General features: G+C 42.6%; 1 protein-coding gene across 1 annotated transcript in view; it reads right to left on the bottom strand.

Annotated features, from left to right (window-relative positions):
• The window catches only part of GNA12 (G protein subunit alpha 12), a 74,230-nt gene extending 50,731 nt beyond the window's left edge, over window positions 1–23,499 (bottom strand). Inside the window, exons 1-2 of the mRNA XM_048866854.2 lie at window positions 22,759–23,499; window positions 2,374–2,589 (exon numbers count right to left, since the gene is read on the bottom strand). Coding sequence (XP_048722811.1) covers window positions 2,374–2,589; window positions 22,759–23,073 — 531 coding nt within the window. The 5' untranslated portion in view covers window positions 23,074–23,499. The remainder of the gene's footprint in view (window positions 1–2,373; window positions 2,590–22,758) is intronic.
• Between the last annotated feature and the right edge of the window lie 595 nt (window positions 23,500–24,094).

Here is a 24,094-nt window from a genome sequence, read left to right as displayed (position 1 = left end):
AGCTTTTTCTTTGGGGAACGAAAAACAAAACCAAAAAAACCCCAAAAAACCTTACTAAACTGAAAAAGCTCTCTAGCTATTTTAAGGGAGTCACTCCTGATCTGAGAATTTTTAAGTCATGTTTCAGCAAAAGCACAATTTTAGAGTTAAAGTTAGAGACTTCTGGAAAAGGGATATAATGGAAGTACTGACAATCTTAACTGTAAGGGCACAAAAAGCAGAGCGTTGGACCCTTACTACTAAAAGACACTGCTAAACAGAAATGTTTGTTTTAATCTTGTTATAAGCTATTCCATTAATTCCAGTTCTTCCTTTTAGGGCCAAAAAAGGAAGACACAGCAATGCTGTAATTCCTGCCCTTAAACTTCAAGCACATTCCATTTCAAGAACTTCAGAGTTTATTTATGCAATTAGTTTTCAGAAATGCTTTTCCAGAGTCAGGCAACAATGAGAATATAAAGAATGGCATATATTATGTTTTATGACATTATTGAAATTAAGCCAAAAACTTGACTCCTTAGAAAAAGAGCAGAGCTATAGGGCCACTTTGCTTCCTTGTATGAAAGTACTAACAAAAACACTGCAGACTTGTGTATCTGGGAGCACAAGAGCATGGTGCAAGGGAAGACAAAGAATAATTTCTGATATAGGCAAAGAATGTGTTTTAGTGTTATGCCTGGTCTAGGTAAATTATTAATGTTACATTACTGTCAGTTGCATTACATTACAATATCTGTTACTTTTACACGTCAAGGCCTAGGACGCAAAAGGACTAAGATTATTTTGGACTGACTATTTCCTCCTTAACTATGAACTGACAGTGTGTGGGTGGAAGTCTGCACAAGTAACAGTTTCCCATTCCAGACCTTAAAAGTACACAAACTAATCTCAAATCTGGAGAATTACAATCCCAACCGGATGGAAGAGAGGCTCTTAAACTCAACATTTTAAGAGGTCTCGGATCACAGCAGCACCCAGAAAGGAGTCTTCAGAGTACTTCTCCATTTCCAATTTTTATGTTTGCTCAAATCTAAAACTCTGCACTTGACTTTGCTTCTTTCCCTGTCCTGTCCGCCTCAAACACTATGGTTGCTCAGAGGTGGGAGAGGGAGAGATGGAATGGCATTTCACCTCCTGTCTGAGGAGAGTGGTAATACTGATAGTGTAATATACTAAGGGGAGGCCCCAACTTGGAATTCACTACTGCTGGGCTCACCTTTGCATCTGGCAATTCTCACATTGAAGTCACATTCTCCATCACACAGAATTAAATTCCTTTCTTTGAACACAATGTTATTTATAGCAGCAAAGCAAGGAAAACACTATTTAGAATAAACATCCCTCTTATGCCCAATTTTAGGAAGTCACAACGTCTCTTTTCAATGAAAAAAAGGAAGTGTTTTATGTGAAGTTACAGAGTGAGAAACATGGAACATAGCTTCTAAGCTTATATATTAAGTTAAGCCACTTAAGTGACTGGTCAGATTTTAGTTATACCACTGTTTGAACCCAAATAGGTAGCCACATCTTGAGGTTAGTGACAACCAAAAAACCCCAATCAACCAAAAGAGGCTATAGTCCCTCGACAATCACCTCATTATTTGGGGCTAGGGGGAGAGGGGAGAAAAGAGGTGGGGAAGGTAGGGGAGAAGACAAGACAGGGGAATAAAGGGTGGTCATCAACTGCTCCAACAGGCATAAAATAAATAAATAAATAAATATGTTTGTTCAGATCAAAGACAAAAATGTTCAATATCAGAAGTGCTCTTATCTGCATTTTATATTATGTAATGAGTTTTGTGCTGAACTCTAGAAGTCTGTTTGAAAAGAAAAACAGGGGAAAACCGTTTTTATTTTTAGGATGACATCCAAATGCTGCCTCAAGTGCAACCTGCAGATATAAAAAAGGAAAAAAAAAAATCCAAGAACAGCTTGGAAAGGGATCACATTAACTTCAAAAGAGCTGATCTGCAAATAGCAATAGCCTGCCAGCATCAATATAATACAAGTTGGCAAAACTGGACAAATATAAAGAAGTGTGCATTAATCAGTGGCCTACTATGATCGGCCCAACTGAGCAGCTCAGGTTTTGGGGGGTTTTTTGTTCAATCATTTCCTGCCTTTTTTGGTTCCTCTTGTTCTTCCAGTCTATCCAGTCTTGTCCACTCTTTCCTACTGCCCCATATTTTTTTTCAGTTTGGCTCCAGTTACTACTCATTCTTGCTGCTATAGCATGCTCAGATTTATAGCAGTGCTACAGCTTGCTTGTATTATGGCAACACACTGGGTTTAGCAATCTGCTCTTAAACTGGATTCAGACTGAAAAAACCCTGTTTACAACTTTTCAATCACCATACAGTTGGATATACTTACCAGCTGATACTCGCTCCGACGGCTAAAAGCTTCCTTGATCCCAGAATCCCTCCACAGTGCGCTCAGTGCAGGTACATACAACTGGAAGGTGGCAGGCTCTATAGGCATTCCAGCTTTGTTTTCAAAAGCCATCAAAAACATTCCATGCTTCTCGTTCTCCGTGTACTGCCAAGGAATCCCTAGTTTGTCCCGTGCATCAACGAGAACCTTGCAGCCCTGCGGAATGATTCAGATAAAACAGAGTCAGTGATCAAAAAATAAAAATGTAAACGAACTCGAACTTAAAAGTACATGAAGCTTACAGTAGCACAAGTCAGTAGTCCTGTGGAAGGACAATTCAGAAGGGGATCCAAAATATGCTCCATTGCAAGGAGCAACATAAGAAGGAACAAAAACTTTCCTTGTTCCAGCAACTTAGCTGCTATATATCTGGTGGGGGATGGGGAGAAACACTTTTACAATGACATGGTCAGATAGCAAAGTATAAAAATAAAGACCTATATCAAATGTATACTAGAATATTTTCTGTCTAGCAACTTATAAGCAACTCCCACCCCATCACTGTATTATCCAAACACCTACTGAAGCAGACACGTCTGAAACAGTGTTAAGCATTAATATCTCTTTCCACCTGTCTTAAGCAGTTGGATACTGATACCAGTTCATGACACATCCTGTCCCTGAGAAAGTTAGACTAACTCAGCCCCACGAAAGGCAGTTTTAATGAAGATTAATTGAAAGATTTGGCTGGATTGAAAAGCTGAAATAATTTTGGTTGCACACACCTGAAATGTTTCAGAGTAGCAGCTGTGTTAGTCTGTATTCACAAAAAGAAAAGGAGTACTTGTGGCACCTTAGACACTAACCAATTTATTTGAGCATGAGCTTTCGTGAGCTACAGCTCACTTCATCGGATGCTGTAATAAATAATAATAAATAGGTAATAAATTGGTTAGTCTCTAAGGTGCCACAAGTACTCCTTTTCTTTTTACACACCTGAAAGTCCTTCAATTCAATAGTGCACTCCTATTGCTCAACCCAAATTATTTTTCCCCCCTCAAGTACTGCAGAGACCTGCAAGTCTATTCCACTTATTAGCCTTGACCTGAAATACACAATGTATTGTAAGAGCTACCAGAAAAGTCTGCTGGAATATGAAACTGGCTTAAAAAGGAGGAGATGGGAGCACTCTGGAGGTTATTTAATAGAGGGAGTGTTTTACAAAGTTTTCTTGCTACCGAGCCTGGGGGAAATACCTTAGGAAACTTTGATGATTGCCATGTAAAAAGAAACAGGAACTCACCAAAAAACATGATTGTTTGTTGGGTATGTCACACATGGAGAGCTGGTCACACCTCCCCTCTAAGCTTAGAAAGGAGTTATTCAGCATGGAAGCCAACTCCTGTTTTAGAAAGGGCATTCAGCATAGTCTACTGAAGTAAATTAGGCTGGTTTACAGATCATTGTCTCTATGCCCAAGAACTCTAGCTCAAATAAAAAAAATGTGAAGATGCATGAGACATGTCTATGTGTTTACCACATAGCCTTAAAGAACTAGTGCCTTTTTGCTCAGTCATGTAGTTGGAGTTCACATTAGATGTTATCAATTTTAAATTGCCACTGACATTTTTAATGGACTCCTAGAGGCGTTTATGTTGCTGTGAAACAGGGCTTTGACACTGGCAGTGTGGGTTCCAATATAATGCCATGGCATTTTCTAGTGGACTTTAAGTTAAATAGCTTAGATCAGGGGTGGCCAACCTGAGCCTGAGAAGGAGCCAGAATTTACTTATGTACATTGCCAAAGAGCCACAGTAATACATCAGCAGCCCCCACATCAGCTCCCCCCTCCCCCGCGGCTCCCAGCACCTCCCGCCCACTGGCAGCTTCACCAATTAGTACCTCCCCTTCCCTCCCTCCCTGCACCTCCCAATCAGCTGTTTCGTGGTGTGCAGGAGGCTCTGGCAGGGAGTGGGAGGAGCGAAGGCATGGCAGGCTCAGGGGAGGGGGCGGGAAGGGGTGGAGTGGAGTGGAGTATGGGCAGGGCCTGTAGCAGAGCCAAGGGTTGAGCAGTGAGCACTTCCCGGCACACTGGAAAGTTGAAGCCTGTAGCTCCAGCCCCGGAGTTGGTGCCTATACAAGGAGCCACATATTAACTTCTGAAAAACCGCATATGGCTCCGGAGCCACAGGTTGGCCACCCCCTGGCTTAGATCCCATTCTAAGTTCTCAAGACACCTTTTTTCATAAAGATGGCTGTCTCCAGCCAGTTTGTAGGCAGAACAAGACATTTCAGTTTCTTTGTAATAAATATTTCATATTATTCTGCGAGTTTTTGTACTACAGGGCTGGGCAAAACAGGCACAGTTTGTTCTCTAATAGCAAGCTTCCTTTTAACTTGCCACGTTCACAAAAAGGGCTTTTGGTGAGTAAATTGCCACCTTCTGATTTCATTTTTCTAACAATCAGATTTTGTGGGGAGGGGAGGAAATATCTAGTTCTCTAACCAAACAGTTCTTGACAATATAGAATAGACCGAGTCAGTCTTCATGATTTGAAGTTTTAGATAAGGCTTATATTTCAGACTGAATGCACAAGATAAAGTTTAAATTTGAAAGGCATTTCAACGGCCATTAAAGCACACCCATGTTCAAGAGTTCCATGTAGTAGACATCTAGTTCTTAAAATCAAAAGCAATTTGAATGATGGATATATCAACTACAAGGTTTGGTTTTATATGAGCTAACTGACTCATTGGTACAGCATGTCATCTGTTGTAAGCCAATTTAAAAATGAAACTGCTTTGTTCAGAGATGTGAGGGGTTTTTTGTTTTCTTTTAATACACAGAGCACTGAAGTCTTTTTTTCAGCAGGTTTCAGCCCCAACTTCTAGACCAAGGGTCCGAAGCTTGTTTAGGATATTTGACAAAACATTTTGTTTAAAACACACATGCAATCTTGGATTACTTAACAAGTTTGCAGTTAATGTTGAAGTACAGACATAAATACCTCATCCGCTCCAGCCCTTTAAAAACACACAGCAAGGATATTGCGTTAAAAAAAAAATTGGAGGGGGACAGAACTGTGAGATGTTAAACAGTTTTGAGTGCCACAGAACATGAGCTTATAATCAAAGTACCTCAGAAACCATTATATAGTAACATTCTTACTAGTGTGGTTTCCCAAAAATAAACAGTTAATCTTGAACGACATTCATTTTAATACAACATAATCCTCCAGACACACTATTCAAAGAACATGTTTTTGTGACACCAAGCACAGAGTACAATTCACCATTTATATCCTCAAAATGAGGTACTAAAGATATGCATTTAGGATTTTGATTTATTGGACTGACCCAAAGCTGAAAAGCCTATTTTCATTTCCAAATAGTTAATTCACCCCCTCACTGTTACTGTATTTGAAGCTCTCACCATAACTAAGAATAAAGACGACAACAGAATATACAAGGCTATCTTTCAGAATTGCACAGACTCTACACATTCTTTAAAACTAATCACTTACGCAAAAGTACCACTCTGGGAGGAATTCAAAGTCACTACTATTTTTTTTTCAGAACTGGTTTTGTACTGACCAGTGGAAAACTGCTATTTTTGGACTTAACGTCAAGGTTGTGTTTTATTGTCTATCAATATGCAGAGCAATGTTTGGGGGTTGTTTTTGTTTTTTTAAAGAGGAATGGTTATTTGGGCTGTTCTCCAGGGAAGCTATCCAAAATACAATCACATCAGTTGTTACCATTTCTATCTTCCACATCTCTTTAAGTTTGGTTGCAAATATGCATGTAGTGCTCCAGCCCATGCAAGCCAGCTCTGATTTTTCACCTGCTTAGGCTCCAGCTCTCCAGAACCATCTCACTCAGCCCTTTACTATCTAGCTTCTCTATCTTACAATTTTAAAACAGTTTCAACCTTTACCCATCTCATTGCTTCAGCATTTCCTTAAGGCTCTCTCCAATGAATGGCTAAATGATGTTACAACAGCTGCTTACAAGATAATGGGAATTCCCATCAACATCACAACTTCAGTATTTTGTAAAATTTTTTAAATGTCTGATATACATTTTATTTCCATACAATGGTCAGCTCTGATTTTTCCTGATTCCACATATACAAAAATACCAAAGAAGTGGAGTTTATTCTAGTTAAGTTTCCCTATCTGTTTGGAAAACAGCCTGATAGCCGACGTGGAGATGTTTTGCAACTGTCGCCTAACAAATGTGACCATTACACCAGTTTCAGATTCATCCATAGATGCTTCCCAAACTGACAAGTTCGGTAACCTGGGACAAGATTTTCAAGTGCAAATAACAGGTTTCAGAGTAACAGCCGTGTTAGTCTGTATTCACAAAAAGAAAAGGAGTACTTGTGGCACCTTAGACACTAACCAATTTATAAGTGACTTCAGGCTCCAAAGTCCAAATGAAAAGTCGATGGAACTTAAGTCACTTTTGAAAATGATTCTTAAGTGCTTTAAAAATTTTTAAATAAAAAACAACCAACATAGCTGGAGTCAACGTATCTTAGGTTGAGTTATCACAGGGTCTACACTGCGGGGGGTCGATGGGAGAAACTCCCATCGACTTACTTTACTCTTCTCATCAGGGGTAGAGTACAGGGGTCAACTGGAGAGCAATCTGCTGTCGATATGGTGGGTCTTCACTAGACCCACTACATCAACCACCAGTGGATGGATCTCAGAGCATCGACCCCGGCTGTAGTGTAGATATAGCTTTTGTTAGGATAGAAGCTTTAGACTGATGGTTATAAACTTGAGGTCATTTTAGATCAAGCAATAGGCTGCTCAGACACTTAATACAAAGAGTCAGCCAAGATAAGACTACTGTCAAGATGGACAGAAGAGTAACACCTAGTCACTGCAATCCTATCACTTCTGCAACTTTTTTCCTCCACAAAGATGGAATTTCAGAAACAAATATAGGACAAATGCAACATAAGAGAAAGGGAGTCAGATTTTCTCTGTATGGCACAACAGGCCACCCCCTTTTAAAGTATTTTCTTTACTACAGTAACTATCTCTGGGGCACAAGTGGAGTTTAGTCTATATACCCATTTATTCCTACTTGTACAGAGTCTTAAAGATAGGTACATTTCTATCTACCTGTAACGTTGCCTTCTTTAAAGTAGAACGTGGTGGTCTATGATCCACTATGACCGTATTCTTCCTCCTCATCAACCAGCCACAGAGAGGCTCCCTCGTCCCACCCACACTCCCCTTCTCATGCTGGTACGACACTGGAGCTGGAGAGAGGAGCTGTTCAGAGAACTGGCTTGCCTCTAGCTACCTACTCATCTGCCACAGATGAAAAAGGCAGACTAAACTGCAATTAAAATGAACAATTAACCATATCTTCACCTGTATACTTTCTTTGATGTATATATTCACTCACAATGTAATAAGCGAAGACTAAGATTTAAGACAAAGCAAGATCCCAATAAGAGGGAATCCAATCCCAAGATTCCTCCATCTCCCTAGAGAAACAAATAAGAGAATGGGAGTGAATGGGAAGGGAAGGACTGAGATTTCCCCATCAACTGGAAATTATTCAAGTTAAGTGATGCCCCAGGTTAAGTGTCATGGAGCACCAGGTGCCCACTTCAGAGAAGACAAAAATTATAAGTAATATTTTTACCTCTCCTCTCTTGGGAACCTGTTGCCCCTTGAACCATTACAACTGGAAAGTAACCAGTAGAATAAGTTTTCACAAAGAATGAAATCACATTTCCCTCCCATCTCAAGGATTTTAAAGAAGGAGAATCAAGAGAAATACTGCAGAACCTTTTGTCCAAACGTCGTATCAGATGAACACAACACATGTAATTTATACCAGTTGGTGAAGGAATGGCACAATTCCTTGAACTCTGTACTTTTAAGCCCAGGAAGAAGCCATGTGCCTCAATGAGTGAGCCCTCACTGAAATGGAAGATATTTATAAACTGTATATGGGCTTGAAGAACTCCTGAGTTTATCCATCTGGAAAGAGTGAATATAGTTGCTTTATACCACTTTAGGTCCCCCGTATAATCCTAAAAATGGAATAAATGATTAGTTTTGCCTAACCAGAATTTGAATGCTCAGTCTACACCTAAAGTGTGCAACTGTTTCTCCTGGGTGTGGAAGGGCTTCGAACATAAAGAAGGAAAACAGGCTGACTTATGTAAAAACCCTTAATTTATTTGTGAGGCAGAAATACTGGTGCAAGTCAGAGACACACTTCATTTGGACAAAACCTCACATAAGGATCCCACTTGGATAAAGATCCCAAAACTGAAATCTCCTGAACAATCTGATGGCCAACAGGAAAGTTACTTTAATAGGAATCATAGCCCTATATATAGTTTGTCTCCCCCCAGGTGCAAATGTTTCTATGCTCTCCCTATCATCTCCGTCCCTGAGGTTATCGCAGATTAGAAGGCGGAAAAAAAAACAAAACAAAAACACGCACTCACAATGACATGTTTTCCGCACTGATAGGGCACAGCTTAATACATGGAGGCATTCAGTGGCAGAGGCCAGGAAAGCATTAAGTGAGTGTGAAGAGCAGAGGCAGAAGGTGATGCTGAGGCTAATGGGGGATCAAATGGATATGATGAAGCATCTGTTGGAGCTGCAGGAAAGTCAACAAGAGCACAGATCCCTGCTGCATCTATTGTACAACGGCCTGCCCTTGTCCCCAAGTTCCATATCTTCCTCACCCAGATGCCCAAGAATGCGGGGGCGCGCACAGCAGCTCTGGGCACCCAGCCACTCCACTCCAGAGGATGGCCCAAGCAACAGAAGGCTGTCATTCAAACAGTTTTGATTTGTAGTGTGGCTACAATAAGCCATGTGGCCTTGTCCTTCCCTCCTCCCGCACCCCACCCCACCCAGGCTACCTTGTCAGTTATCTCACTTTTTTTTTTTAATTAATAAAGAAAGAACACTTTTTTATTTCCTTTGCCAGCTGTGATTGAAGGGGGGGAGGGTGGTTGGCTTACAGGGAATTAAAATCAACAAAGGGGGCGGGTTTGCAGCAAGGAGAAACACACACAACTGTCACACCGTAGCCTGGCCAGTCATGAAACTGGTTTTCAATCCTCTCTGATGTGCAGCACGCCTAGCTGCGTTCGAATTGCCCTGGTGTCTGGCTGCTCAAAATCGGACGCCAGGCGATCTGCCTCAACCTCCCACCCTGCCATAAACGTCTCCCCCTTACTCTCACAGATATTATGAAGCACACAGCAAGCAGCAATAACAATGGGAATGTTGGTTGTGCTGAGGTCTAACCTAGTCAGCAAACAGCGTCAGGGAGCTTTTACACATCCAAAGGCACATTCTACCACCATTCTGCACTTGCTTAGCCTATAGCTGAACTGCTCCTTACTACTGTCCAGGCTGCCTGTGTACAGCTTCATGAGCCATGGGTGCAAGGGGTAGGCTGGGTCCCCAAAGATAACTATTGGCATTTCAACATCCCCAACGGTTATTTTCTCGTCTGGGAAGTAAGTCCCTTCTTGCAACTGCTCGAACAGCCCAGAGTTCCTAAAGATGCAAGCGTCATGCACCTTTCCCGGCCATCCTACATTGATGTCGGTGAAATGTCCCATGTGATCCACCAGTGTTTGCAACACCATTGAGAAGTACCCCTTGTGATTTACAAACTGGTTGGCAAGGTGGTCCGGTGCCAGGATAGGGATATAGGTTCCGTCTATCACCCCACCAAAGTTAGGGAATCCAGTTGCAGCAAAGCCATCCACTATGACCTGCACATTTCCCAGAGTCACTACCCTTGATAGCAGCAGGTCAGTGATTGCATTGGCTACTTGGATGACAGCAGCCCCCACAGTAGACTTGCCCACTCCAAACTGATTACCGACTGACCGGTAGAGGTCAGGCGTTGCAAGCTTCCACAGGGCTATCGCCACTCGCTTCTCAACTGTCAGGGTAGCTCTCATCTTGCTTCAAGGCGGGGGAAAGCAACTCACAAAGTTCAAGGAAAGTGGCCTTACATATGTGAAAGTTTCGCAGCCACTCTGAATCATCCCATACCTGCAACACTATGCGGCCCCACCAGTCTGTGCTTGTTTGCCAGGCCCAGAATTGGCGTTCTACTGTATCAACCAGCTCCACTGCCACCGCCCATGCTTTCAGGAACATCTGTGTACATGTCCTCACCACAGTCGTCCTTGTGCTGGTGCCTCTTAGCTCACTGCTGCACATACTCCAGGATAATGTGCGAGGTGTTTACAATACTCACAACAGCAGCAGTGAGCTGAGCGGACTCCATGCTTGCCGTGGTATGGCGTCCCCAGGAAAAAAGGCATGAAACAATTGTCTGCCGTTGCTTTCACGGAGAGAGGGAGGAAGGGGCGACTGACGACATGTACCCAAAACCACCCACGACAATGTTTTTGCCACTTCAGGCATTGGGAGCTGAACCCAGAATTCCAATGGGCAGCGGAGACTGCGTGAACTGTGGGATAGCTACCAATAGTGCACCACTCTGTAAGTCGATGCTCGCCATGGGATTGAGGACGCACTCCGCCGACTTAATGAGCTTAGTGGGGACAAACAATCGACTGTATAAAATCAATTTCTACCAATAGACTTCTATAAAATCGACCTAATTTCGTTGTGTAGACAAACCCTGAGACTTGAGAACCTCCTTATGTTTCAAAAAAGGCATTTTCTATCTATTTTATGGCTTAAGTATATTAAATCAAACGTTTAACAGGTGTGTTTGCATTACACAAATTGCACAGACTTGTGGATATTGAGACGATATCACTGCCTTGAAGGCGCTGCAATCTAATGAAGAACTAAGAATTTCTACTGGATCCAGTTAGTCTGTTTTTCTATAACTTAGTTGTTCAGTTGTGTTTTACTATTTCCAAACAAAGCCTTGTGAAAGGAAAATCTACCTTTAGATTTAGTCATTTGTGAGGGGACGCAAGAACTCCCAATTTGTCCCCAAAAGTGTTAGTGAGGAAATAGCAATTGGGATCCATCTAGTTACATAAACAACAACTTGCTGGGAGTTTGTACTGGTATACCATACATAAAAGGAGAATTAGGAGGCATAAAGATGCTTTCTAGTATCAATGCAGTGGGTCAGCATTACCACAGAAAGTTACAATTCCCTACTTTCAAGCTCAGAAGCAAGTGAACCACAAAGTTCATCTTCCCAAATGTAAGGAGAGATCTCATTTAGACATTTTTGTTCATTTGACAGCTATGTCTGAGAGAATGCAGATTTGCTGTACTCCAAAATACTTATAAAAAGTGGCTATTTACCACTTTTACAAGTTTTAAAAATTCTTACATAACCTGGCCCTCTCAACTCAATAAAGTTCAAGATAAGGAACACCAAAATTAAACCATAAGAAATCCTCACCACTCTGGAATGCATCTAAAGATCATATAACACTGTCCTTTGTCAAGGCAATCATAGAGTGACCCCTTGTCTGTCTCTTCCAGATCTTCGCTGGCTGAGCTTTCAAGAGCCCTCCAAGATGCTGTTACCTCTGCCATCACCCTCAGCAACAACATTCCATTTCTTCCTTGCTCTGGAGAGTTTAGTTTGTGTTCTTGTCATGGTGCTATCCCTTAAAGCAGTGGTTTTCAACCAGCAGTCTGCATACCTCTGGGGGTACACAGAGGTCTTCTGGGGGGTTAATATCAGCTAGATATTAACCTAGTTTTACAACAGGCTACATGAAAATCAGTAGCAAAGTCCGTACAAACTAAAATTTCATACAGTGAAATGTTTTACTGCTCTATATACTATATCAGTGTTTCTCAACCTGGGGTAACAATTTATAATTATACAGTAAAAACGAGAAAGCAAGCAAGTTTTCAAGCAAGCATAGTGTGCTGAAACTTTTGTATTTTTAGGTTTCATTCTGTAAGCAAGTTGTTTTTAAGTGAGATAACATGTGGGGTATGCAAGCCAAATCAGTCTCCTCAAGGGGGTACAGTAGTCTGTAAAGGTTAAGAACCACTGCCTTAAAGGAGCCATTAAGCATCAACTCCAAATAAAGTCTAAAAAAAAAAAAGATTGACTGACTGCAGACAACTTTTGATCATCTGAACCCTAGTAAACCCATTTTTAGTACAGCCAGTGTGAGAAAGCATTGCCCTATTAATTCAAATACTGTACTTGAAGAACCAGTAGTTTTATACAATCTAAAATGAGGTCCTCATTTTCAAGTACGGAAGAAAAGTGTAATTGAAATTCCCAGGCCATCATGGGTCACTGAAGACAACTGCTCTTTCGCATGGTTTCCCTGTACACGTAATTCAATAAAAGTATCAATGTATTTACAGAGAATGAGGACTACACAAGCAGATAGCTAATAAAGGAATTTAACATTTCATAAGTTAAAAGCAGACTACTTAATAGTATATTCAGGATTTGACCTTTTAATATCTATTACAGTTATAAAGGTTTCCACGTAGTAAATAAAACAATAGGATCTATAGCCAAACTGCTTGAACTAGAATTTGCAGAGCTTTGTGTCAGCCAACTTCTCTAGTTTATTTTAATCCTCATCTATTTGTGATCCATCCCAAGTTTGAATTTGCTTATGTTGCAGATATTAGAATACAACATGCAAACTATGAATGCCCTGGAGGCAGACTGTTTGCTGCTGCCTATGGGCTTTATTTTAAAAAGCCTTTTTTTGGTCATTTGTAGTAGATAGCACAGGACTAGTTAAAAGTAGGATCTAGTTTGATTTTCCAAGCTACAGTACTAACCCGAGCCAAAAAAGCTTGTTTTGTAACATTTTAGTTATACTCCTGACAGCTAAAATTTCATTATTAGTATTTGTATTACAGTAACACACGGGAGGCTGAAATCAGGACTTTATCTTGCCTATTGTCATGCACACCAGTTCACCAACAAAAATCCAAATTCACGAGATGGTGCCTTCCATAAATCGCAGAAAGATGAAAAACAGTTTCTTTATTTTGCTATGACCATTAGCATGGAAAAAAAGGATTATTTCTACTTGCAAGGCAAGTTCCCTCTCTCAGAAAAGAGGAGTTTTTTTTAAGTTACGCACTGATCACATTTCTTTAGATAATAACAGAGCAAAATGTTTATTTTAAAAAGTAATTAATTAATTTGGTAGAAAGGAAAGATTGTTACACTGTTTTGAGATACCTACTGAAATGTTTTAGACAGACACCTTTCACATGAAAAGTTAATTCTTAGCTGTAACAAAGGAAAAAAACCATAGCGTTTAAGATAATTGTGTATTCCGTTGGATGAAGTCTTTCATTATCCCAAAAGATCACATATCTTGCTGAAGACAGCCCGACAGATAGGCTGTGATTATAAAGGTGAGGGAAGCAGAGGTAAGTACTACAGAGGAAAATAAAGCATTTTTGGCAACCACCAGCTCATGTCCGTGAAATCAGCATGGACATGGGAAGAACCAAACAACTCAATACCACCAACCTGATGGTTCTACTCAAGCACCTAAGTCTACTAACATGAAATACTATCCAGAGTTCTACATAACTGAACATTAGTAAAGTTTGCTCTATCTGACCTAAGAATTGTCTTAAGGAGCCACTTCAAATGCATTTCAGTTCCCTTGTAATTAGCAACATGATTCATTTCCCTACATTACAATGGATGGGCAACAGAATGTAAGCAAGCTACATGTGAAGCAGTGAAGCAATAACCTTCTCCAGGCTTTTAGCTATTTAAAAAAAAAGTTGTCAGACCTCATACAAAAAAACTGTAGATGGCCAATAGTTTATACTACACCATTCAAGGTAGTATATTCTACATTTAGGAACTGATGTGACAAATGAATGCAGTTCTGCCAACTCTTATGATTTCATCGTGACTCTAGCCATGAGGTTTTTTTTTTAAAAAAAAACCCATCTCATGAAAACATGGTGAAGAAAGGTTGCCAACTGATGAGTTTTCACTCATTCAAAATGGCCACCATCTCCTATTGCTGTGAATGGGGCTGACACCAGCAAGATGGCTGCCACTTCATTACAGTCAATCTGCATGAGGCAATGAAACTGCCAAATCCTACTGTTTTCAATGAGACTGAAGTCATGCCCATGTGCAAAATGGCTACAACTCTATGGTTCAGTGGTCTAGACAGGACACAGGGACTGTGAGAAGCAGCAGACACACTGTACAAGGTAGACAGGGAGAATGAGGAAGACCAGGAGGCAAATTAAGGGGCTGCAGGGGAATGGGGTGTGGAAACGAGTGGAGCGGGGTCCGGAAGAATGTGGGAGTGCTACCCATCTCTGGCAGAGAAGTGGGAGAGAGGAGAGAAGCAGGGAAGTGTGCCTTCTTACAAAAGACTAAACCAATTCCATAGTCTGTACTGTAATATCACTGATATGACTAAGTTTTTGTATCTTTATCTCCAACTCATCAACCCTAAAAGTAATAAGTTTATGTATGAGTGTGAATCATGATGCATTAAGCCAGTTGTTCTCAAACTACTTACCATCCAGCTGTTCTTTTATCAAAGGGAATCAACTAGGAGGGGAGAGTAACAGGAAATGGATGGCAGTTCCCTTATCTTGGGAGTGAGGGTAAGTGGAGTCTCCATCTGAGCAGCCATGGAGAAGTGTGCATTTTAGGAGTGAGTTTTCAACCTACTACCACCACAAATGAATTGGTAGAGGACAGTTAAAAAGACAGACTGAAAAAAACATTATGTTTTTAAAATCTCATTATTTTTGTTCTCTTGATATTGACAATACTGTGACTGTCAGCAACATCATCACTGTATGCAATGTTGCTGTAGCCATGTCAGTCCCAGGATACCAGACACAAGTTGGGTGAATTAATCTCTTATTAGACCAACTTCTGTTGACAAAGAGAGAGAAGCTTTTGTTCTTCCATAGAGCTGTACTTCCCCAGACCCAAAGAAGAGCTCTGTGTAAGCCTGAAAGCATCTCTCTCTCTCTCACCAACAGAAGACGGTCCCATAAAAGATATTACCTCATCCACCTTATCTCAGCAAAATCACTCACTGAAACACTGGTCTTCACCATGAAGAAAAGAACTGCTGTAGTTTTCAGACTAGACTCATTTTCCCCATGCTGTATTATATTAAAAACTAATGAAGTGTTTGGTAAACAGTATTTTGTAACAAATTAAGCATTTTTGGTGATTTAGTGTTCTGAAGCAGTTGCTTGAATTCCTGAATTCACTCTGAGTTAAAATTCACAAGCTTTTTCCATAGAACACACCAATGGAGTGTTTAAAATACAGCTACCTCATTTAATGGAGTGTTTGAATCAGAAAGGAATAGACAATACCATTAACTTCAATTTTTTTATAGCTAAAACTTAGCCAAATAGATGTTTTACTCTTGATTGCTATAGAAAAAGTAGTAATTTATGAGGAGAAAATATTACAGTCTTCTAGAGAATGGAAGTGTTACTCAGTACAAGAGATATACCCCAAAATGCCAGAAAGATCTTTTAGCATTTGAGTCTTACCTCACCTTCAACATGAAACTTACATCAAGTACTTTATTTGAATGGTGGAAGGATAATATATGTAAATACTTAATCCAGTGCTACCCAGGTGAGAGCAGGGTAAACAGTAAAGATGACTACTCTTCCAGACTGCCAAATAAAATATATGAACAAAGGAAAGTGTCATTTACTTAGTCCACAGGAACACAAACATTAAGAAACATTTGGATTAGCTGCGGAATCTCTGTATTTGTAGCAGCAGTGACGTCTGCTTGTCTGCAAACTGTGAAAAGACTTCTTGTCTCCAAAATAATCCAATGAGACGGAGAGATGCAGCAGAACAAAAACTTCTTGCTGCAAATGAAGCTTGCAACTAGAATTCAAGGTAGAGTGACTGCTGAACCCAGAAGTGCAGGTTGGCACAAGCCCTTTGAGAACTTTCCGAATTATGTTAGTAGTTTTTTCATTTAATTTAGATCTTTACAGATCAAGTGCTATGAACTTATGACTGACCTTTAGCGCATAATTGGCTAATGTGTTGAACATTGCTGAAGCAGCTTCTAGTGTTCTGAGCATAATGTGTTGATTCTGATCTATGAAGTGGATTGAGACCATCCCTCCCCTCATACTATACTGCCATAGTTGCAATCAGCAGAGGTGCATACAGTGTTGCCAACTCTCATGATTTTGTCATGAGTCTCATAATTATTGTTTTCTTTAAATCCCCAGCTCCTGGACTCAAGCAAATATGTGATGATTCCAGCCTTCATTCTTAAGAAAAAGTAAGTTTCTAACTCTCGTGGCTGTGAAAAAAGCTTCAGTGTGAGAGACCCCAGTGTATTCTAAAGGCTCAAAAAGCAGAAGGCAAATAAAAAGACCACCACATCTATTATTTTTTACATAATCTCATGATCTTAAAGCCAATCATGATTTTTTGGTGAGCCTGACTCATGAGTTTTGAACATTTTGGGGTGGCAATAATATCAACATGAACTCTTGATCTGAAAGGGAGGGGGACTGCTGGTGGCTCTAGAACAAAGTCTCTCCTTCCCCCACTCCAAGATAGCCCAGGTCTGTTGACCTTTAGAGCACAATGCCAGGTGTTTCTATTTGCATGGAATGATACAAACACAGGCTTTTGAGATTAAACAGATTTGCTAAAAGAGCTGTGGCTCTTTAATTTTGTTTCTGTAATTTACAGAAGGGGTGCTTAGAGCCTGTATAGACATTCCTTATTTAGGCATCCAAATCTCCCCTCCCCCAGAAAACCAACAAATGAATTATCACATGCACAGGAAGTCCCTGGGGTCTCAAGTTCATATTCTGTATGCTAATGGCAGCGATTCTAGTCATCACTCAAGCGTATTTCAATGGCTAGAGAATCTGTTTGAACTGTAATTAGGTATACGGGTGATTTCTCCACCTTCTGTATTCCCAAGTGGTTTAAAAAAATTAAATGTGAGGCGAAGACTGGAAAATGTCAAGGTTTGTGTCTTTACTCTCCAAAGACTAATCATGTTCTGTGAGAACCATATGGGTTCACCGAATGCTATTTTGGATCAAGAGTGAATATTTATCAAAGAAATAAGCATCGATAGTAACTGTTGATGGTATTCATTATCCTGTCAGCCATGATGTAGGCAGTTACACTGACCACTTCCCTCCTGACCCAAACAAGAAACTATCCAGATCTACTTAGGGTTGATGGGATTTATTACAGTTATTTTGCATTGTGAAATTTATTAAGTGTCGTACTGATTCTATTCCAAGTGCATTGCAAAGGGCACCCGGAAACAAATTTCAACAACAATGGTCCTCTACAGTTAAGTCAGGAGTAAAGGTGGTAATGATGCAGGTAGTTTTATTACAAAAGGATCCATATCTTGAAGACATATTGAGAGTGGACTGAAGATAACACTAATTAAGTACCAATTCAATCATACAGTGTACGGTCTAATTAATTACAAAGCCACATGCATACTTCCAAGGGCTGACAGTTCTTTTACAGCACTTATCTACTGAATTTTCTTTAATTACAAAGTCAGCTTTAATGTAAGAAAATTCAATAGATAAGACTGTTGTAATAGAACCACATCAGTCCTTTGAGGTGTGCAGCTGTCACGATCGAGAAGAAAATGATATTGTCCCGTGACAGACTAATCAAGAATCAACCACACCTACTACAAATCAAAAAACCGCTAATCAAGAATCAATACCCAGAATATTTTACCTCAACAGTGAAAGACTATTGAAGGTCAAGTATTACTATTCCCTCACAGGTTACTGAATTCACTCATGTGCAAACCCAAAACATTGTGGATCAAGACCACAGCAGCTTGTGGAATTCCCAATAACGAGATGACATTTCTCCCTGGATTCCCAAACTAATAAGGGCCAAGTGTGTCCAAGGAGAACAATCAGCTTGCTCACATAAGTACAATTTACAACTGAATGCAACGGTATTCTCCAACTCCACCCTTTCTATTGCCACATAAAATTTGTATGTGTTTCAGATAAACCTCTGATCAAGCACAAACCTTTCTGCTTGTGCAGTCATAAGGAGAGTGCACATCTATACAGCATCCTAGAACTTTTCTATTCAAAGTCCACAACTTAAGTTATGGATTGGAGTTTCTAACAACAGTTTCTCTGGAGTCCCTTCCTACTCAAATATGAATTTTTCAGTCACTTTCAAATTATTCAGGTTGTGGATTGAAAAAAAAAAAAAATCACTCAGTGCTCCTTACAGCTTTAATTGGTTTGGTCCATTTCAATACGGACACTAATTTGAAAAAGCTCCACAGATTACACTTTATGCTTTTTCTAAAGCTGAATTTAACTGTTAGATTTCTGTTCGAAGTAATCACATGTGCTGGGACAGGCATTGCTTCGGTGTTAGTGGGTAATTTTAATTGTTTTGTCAGGCAGTGAAGCCTGGTTCATTTCCACTTTTGTGGTGCTCTATTTTAATAGTCAAAAACAAATAGAAAATAGCAACAAACGTACACAAGGAACATCGGAGTTATAACTCACCAGGTCCCAGTACAGCCAGAAGTCCCTAAACCTTCATTAATTGTAGTCAGAGGGAGCAAGAATGGGAGTAGTTATTTTATGTTTGAAGAGTAGTTATTCAGTTTGTTCTTTGACACTCAGATCGGAACTCCAACAAACATTTTTACAGAATAGCAGCAGCCATTCACCAGATCTGAAACTTGCAACATGCAAAGACTTCCTCAGTCTCTCCATACATTTGAGATTCTTCTTTAAAAAACACACCACAGCAGTTACTCCTGTACTCTCCATTTTCCACTTCCAGGTGGGTGTGCTGAAGTAATGGAGTCTGTGTACTCAAAGCAGAACATTAACACTACTGCTTTTCACTTCAATCATCAAAAAGTTTCAAAATTACTTTGAAACTTAGCCTTGATTAACAAGCAAAACCCTAGTTAACCAGTGATTATTTATTTACTTTAAACCAAAGCAAGACTAACATATTTGAAGATTGCCCCACAATGCCAGAAAAAGCTAGCAAGGCTCTGAACCGTCACCTGTACTATATGGAAAAGTAAATTTTGGATCACAGGTTTACTTATTTCAGCATTTTGTTTTTAAACCGTGCCTCCCAAAAGCAGAAGTCTAAGAACCGTGCATTCATGCTTAATTTGCCACAAGATACAGGAAAAGTAAGAGGCTGTGAAGTCAGAAAGAAAGAAGTGGGAGTGTTAGTAATAAAGGAAACAAACCAGTTCACATCAGAGTCAATATGACAAACTACCTGCACCAATTCATGCCATTTTCTTTAATCCATATAAAATGACCAAGTACTACTGTAAGAGGCACTTTAGAAAGAACACAATGCAAACCATCAGGAGGGCGTAATCTATTCTCTTTCAGAGAGAAATTTAATCATATTGGGGAATAAAAGGTGACCACTTAATCCAAGATATTTACACTACATTTCTAGCAGAGATCCCAAAACTCTAGAAGCTTTAACAGAACTGCTCTTTGATAATGCTGACAAATAGTGAGGAAAGAGGAGCTAAAATGCAGTTCAACTGTCAGCAATAGGGTCAAGCAGAATTAATATTTTATAATGTTAAAAATGCTTAAATAGTGGAGCACAAGACCAGTTGTTTAAATTCACTTAATTCACGTTTAAGATCTACTGTTTGCAATATTGTTTAGATGATCTAGGTATTTCCATTTAGAGTTAATGGATGGTTACATTAGTTTGAAACAGTATTCCCTCTAATTTTTTATGTCCGTGTGTGGAATAAATTTTATGTGCACCAATATGGAGGTGGTGTGTGACGCATCACCTTCATATTGGTGCACATAACAAAATTCATGGGGTGGGGGTGGGGCCAAGGGGTTTGAAGTGTGGAAGGGGGCTCAGGGCTGGGGCAGAGGTTTGGGGTGCATGGGGATGAAGGCTCTGGGCTGGGGCTGTGGATGAGGGGTTCAGGGTGCAGGAGGGAGCTCAGAGCTAGGGCTCTGGGGTGGGGTCGGGGATGAGGGGTTCAAGGTGTGGGAGGGGGCTCAAGGCTGGGGCTGCGGATGAGGGGTTCAGGGTGCAGGAGGGTGCTCAGGCAAAGGGTTGGGGTGTAGAGGGAATGACGGCTCTGGGGTGGGGCCAGGGATGAGGGGTTATTATAACTAGGGTTTCTCATACTGTTCTGTCCCACTTCTTTTCCTACCCTCAAACATTTCCACTGCTTTTTACCATCATTTTAACTCAGTTTAAGGTAGCACTAAAATAAACACACTAATCCAAGATTCATACTACTCACTTTTGGGTATACTTGAAACCTAGTGATACTCTTCTCTTTCCTCCCTCCTCCCCCATTCTGGAATACTAGGGGAAGAAAGAGAAGCAAGTTGTCAAGCTATGGATTTTGTGGTCTGATCTCTCCTTGTGCATTATATGTGCCCACTTCTTCCTGCTGCAGTAGAGTGCAAAGCCAACCCAGGGCACTTGATACCACAGGGAACTCCTTTTTTCCTCCCCTTCCTACCACCCATTTTCAGTGCCTTGCCTCATGTTTTTGTAGTGCTTCTTAAAAGCAATTCAGGTAGCGGAATTAAGCTATGAATGGTCTTCCCATTCAGTTTGGAAGGAAGCGGAAGCTTCTGAAGGAGTTCTAGACTGCAAGAGTCACTTCTTCAACTTGTACTTAAAGAGAGCGCTGTTATAAAAAGGTTATCCTTGGAAGCGCATCTTAAGACACAGAAACAATTTTCCTTATCTCAGATGGTACACTGGCCCCTCCCTTGATTTTTGCAGGAAATCCTGCAGCAACTACAAGTTTCCTCACAAGTATGTGTCCATGCAGAAGTGAGGAAAGTCCTGTACAGATACCTTTGAAGGAGCGAGACTTTTTTTTTTTTTTTAAAATGTAGGCAGGGACCCTTCCCCAGAGGGGAACAAGCCCTCTTGGTAGCCCTGCATTTGTATGGAGAATATGGGAAATAGCCCTTGTACACAGCATATATCTATTTTTCTGAGCACAAGGGCTCCTTGTATTCCCTTGGCGACCAGCTTTTATGCACCTGTAGGATTGTTCTAAAACAGTGGTTCTCTACCAGGAATCTGTGGTCCCCTACGGGGGCCACAAAGAGGTTTCAGGGGGTCTGCCAAGCAGGGCTGGCATTAGCTTCGCTAGGGCCCAGGATAGAAAGCTGAAGTCCCACCATGCGGGACTGCAGCCTGGGGTGCTGAACCCTCGCACCTGGGGCTGAAGCTGAAGCCTGAGCAACTTAGCTTTGTGTTGCCCCCTATGGTGTGGGGGCCCAAGCAATTGCCCTCCTTGATACCCCCTAACACAAGCCCGGGCTTTTATATGCAGAAAACAGTTACAGCACAGCTAGGCCATAGAACTTTTATAGCATGTTGGGAGAGACCTCAGAAAGAAAAAGGTTGAGAACCCCTGTTCTAAAAGATGACCACCACCTGGTTATTATGCAGAACACCTAAGGCCCCCAGGCAGAAGATGTGGGCAGTCAATTTCCCCAAGCTCTCTACACCTTAAGGATGTTCTTGTACATCATGGCCCTGAACTCCAGCAACTATTCTATCCTTTCACTAGGAAGTCATCATGCCATGAGCCTCAGAGTGCTGGGGTCACCACAATAAAGATGTAAGCATTGACTGAAGGCCCAACTTCTCCGCCAGTATCGCACTCGGGGTACTCTGAATCTTGAGGCTATCATGCATAATGTCCTAGACAGGCCTTGGGGCAATCTCCACAGGTCTTTGGTGTTAAGATCCCCCCTATTCTCTTAAAAATGTTCCTCAAATTACAGCTTTTAACTCCTGTAATCTATGTACACCAATACAGGAGACCTCCCCCACACATCTTCAGGGTCATCCTCCAGGAAAGGATCCTCAACACTCACTCCTCAGGGGAGAGATCCTTATCTCCTTTTCACTTGCTTCTTCCAAATATGGGGGATCCCAACTCCTCTGAGGGTGTTCACATCACGGTTTCCCAGAACATAAGCCACACCTATACCTCCTTCTCCTCCAGGTCTTAGAAGTCTCTCCAGAACCCCTCCATGGGTGTCTGGGCCCTTTGAAAACATCTTCTTGGATGATAATCCAGAAACGCAGGAGGCTCTGTACGCAAACTCACCTTTCGGCCACCCTCATTCGTGGCATGGAACCCCTGTACCCCAGCAGCCCCAAAGGGCCAGATGGCGGCCCGGAACTCCATCGGCCCAGTAACCCTTTGTCCTGCATGGGGTCCCCCCTCCAACCTTGTCCCCATCCCCTTGGGGGTGGCTCTCAGGTCGGCGCGAACTCCAGCTGCTGGTACACCCCGTTCTCTGTGGCAGGGTCAACCCCCGGGCCCGGGCTCCAGCGGCCCCTCTGCCCCAGCCCGGGGCTCGCCCGTACCTTGACCATGTTCTCGTAGATGATGGCCCGGAACTCCAGCAGCGCCTTCTGGTCGAACTCGCGGCCGTGGATGATCCGCATCTGCTTGAGGAAAGTGGACTTGCCGCTCTCGCCGGCGCCCAGCAGCAGGATCTTGACCAGGCGGCGCACGGCGCGCCGCTCCCGGGCCAGCATCGCGTCGATCTCCCGGCTCCGCCGCCGCGCCTCCCGCTCCGAGTCCCGGCCCCGCTCCTTGCCCTCCCGCCGCGGCTCCCCGCGGCTGGTGGCTTCGGCCGGCAGCAGGCAGCGGCTCAGGGTCCGCACCACCCCGGACATGGCTGCTGGGGACGGGATCGGCACTCACAGCCCCAGGGACCCCACCAGCGCCCCTAGCAGCGGGCGGCGGCCAGCCAGACGCTCGGAGCAGCCGCAGCTGAGGAGGGGGGGGGGGGCTAAGGGCCGGGACCGCCCATTCCCCCGCGCAGCGCGGCTGGGCGAGGCGGCGGGGGCACGCTGCGAAGGGGAGGGGTGGGGCCCAGGGAGCCGCTGGCCGGGAGGGGAGCGGGGAGCCGGCGGGGCGCGGCCCGGAGGCCCTGACCGGGGCGGGGCTGGTGCCGCGGCGCCCCTCAGCTCGTGGGGGGCGGGGCGCGGGTCAGATGCCTGAGGAGAACGGGACACGGCCGCGGGAGAGGTCGGCCCAGCCAGCCGCTGGGGTGCCGCGGGGCGGGGAGCGAACTTGCCGGACCCTCGATTACTACTAGCCTGGCTGGCGCCCCGAGAGCGCTGGTCGTGAGGGGTGGGGGCGAGGGCGGGACTTCACTCCGCCCACCCTACGCCTCATTGGGCAACAGGGTGTCAATCAACGTAGGCCGAGAGCCGACTGGACACGCTGCACTAAGGGAGAGTTGGCGGGGGAAGGCAGGAGGAGGGGCCAAGGGGAGAAGATCTGACGGCGGGGGAGGAGAAGAGGAGGAGCTCCAAGAGGGGAGGCGGGGTAAAGGACAGAAGCACCAATAAGAGACAAAGGGACAAAGGGGCGGAGTCCATAGGGAGGCGGAGCAAAGAGGAGAGGCCATAAAAAGGAGGAGGAGGAGGAGGCGTTGGCCCAGGGAAAAGGGAGGGAAAAGAAGGGTGGTGTTAACCTGTCTCTCTCAGCGTGTGGGTTTCACGGATGTTCTCATTGTTGGGCTTTTTGAACTCAGTGGTGGTGGGAAAATAATTGTGTTAAAAAAAAAATCATAAGCCAGATATGTTGCTCCTTTCTCCCTGGATTGCTTAGGGGGGTTGTTAGTTGATAGTTGGAGTTGTTAACGGCATTTAAAATCAAATCAAATCAGAAGTATAGTTAAGATGGCAG

The sequence above is a fragment of the Caretta caretta genome, chromosome 10 (assembly GCF_965140235.1).
Source record: "Caretta caretta isolate rCarCar2 chromosome 10, rCarCar1.hap1, whole genome shotgun sequence".
NCBI lineage: Eukaryota > Metazoa > Chordata > Testudines > Cheloniidae > Caretta > Caretta caretta.
This window is presented reverse-complemented; position numbering and strand designations above follow the sequence as displayed.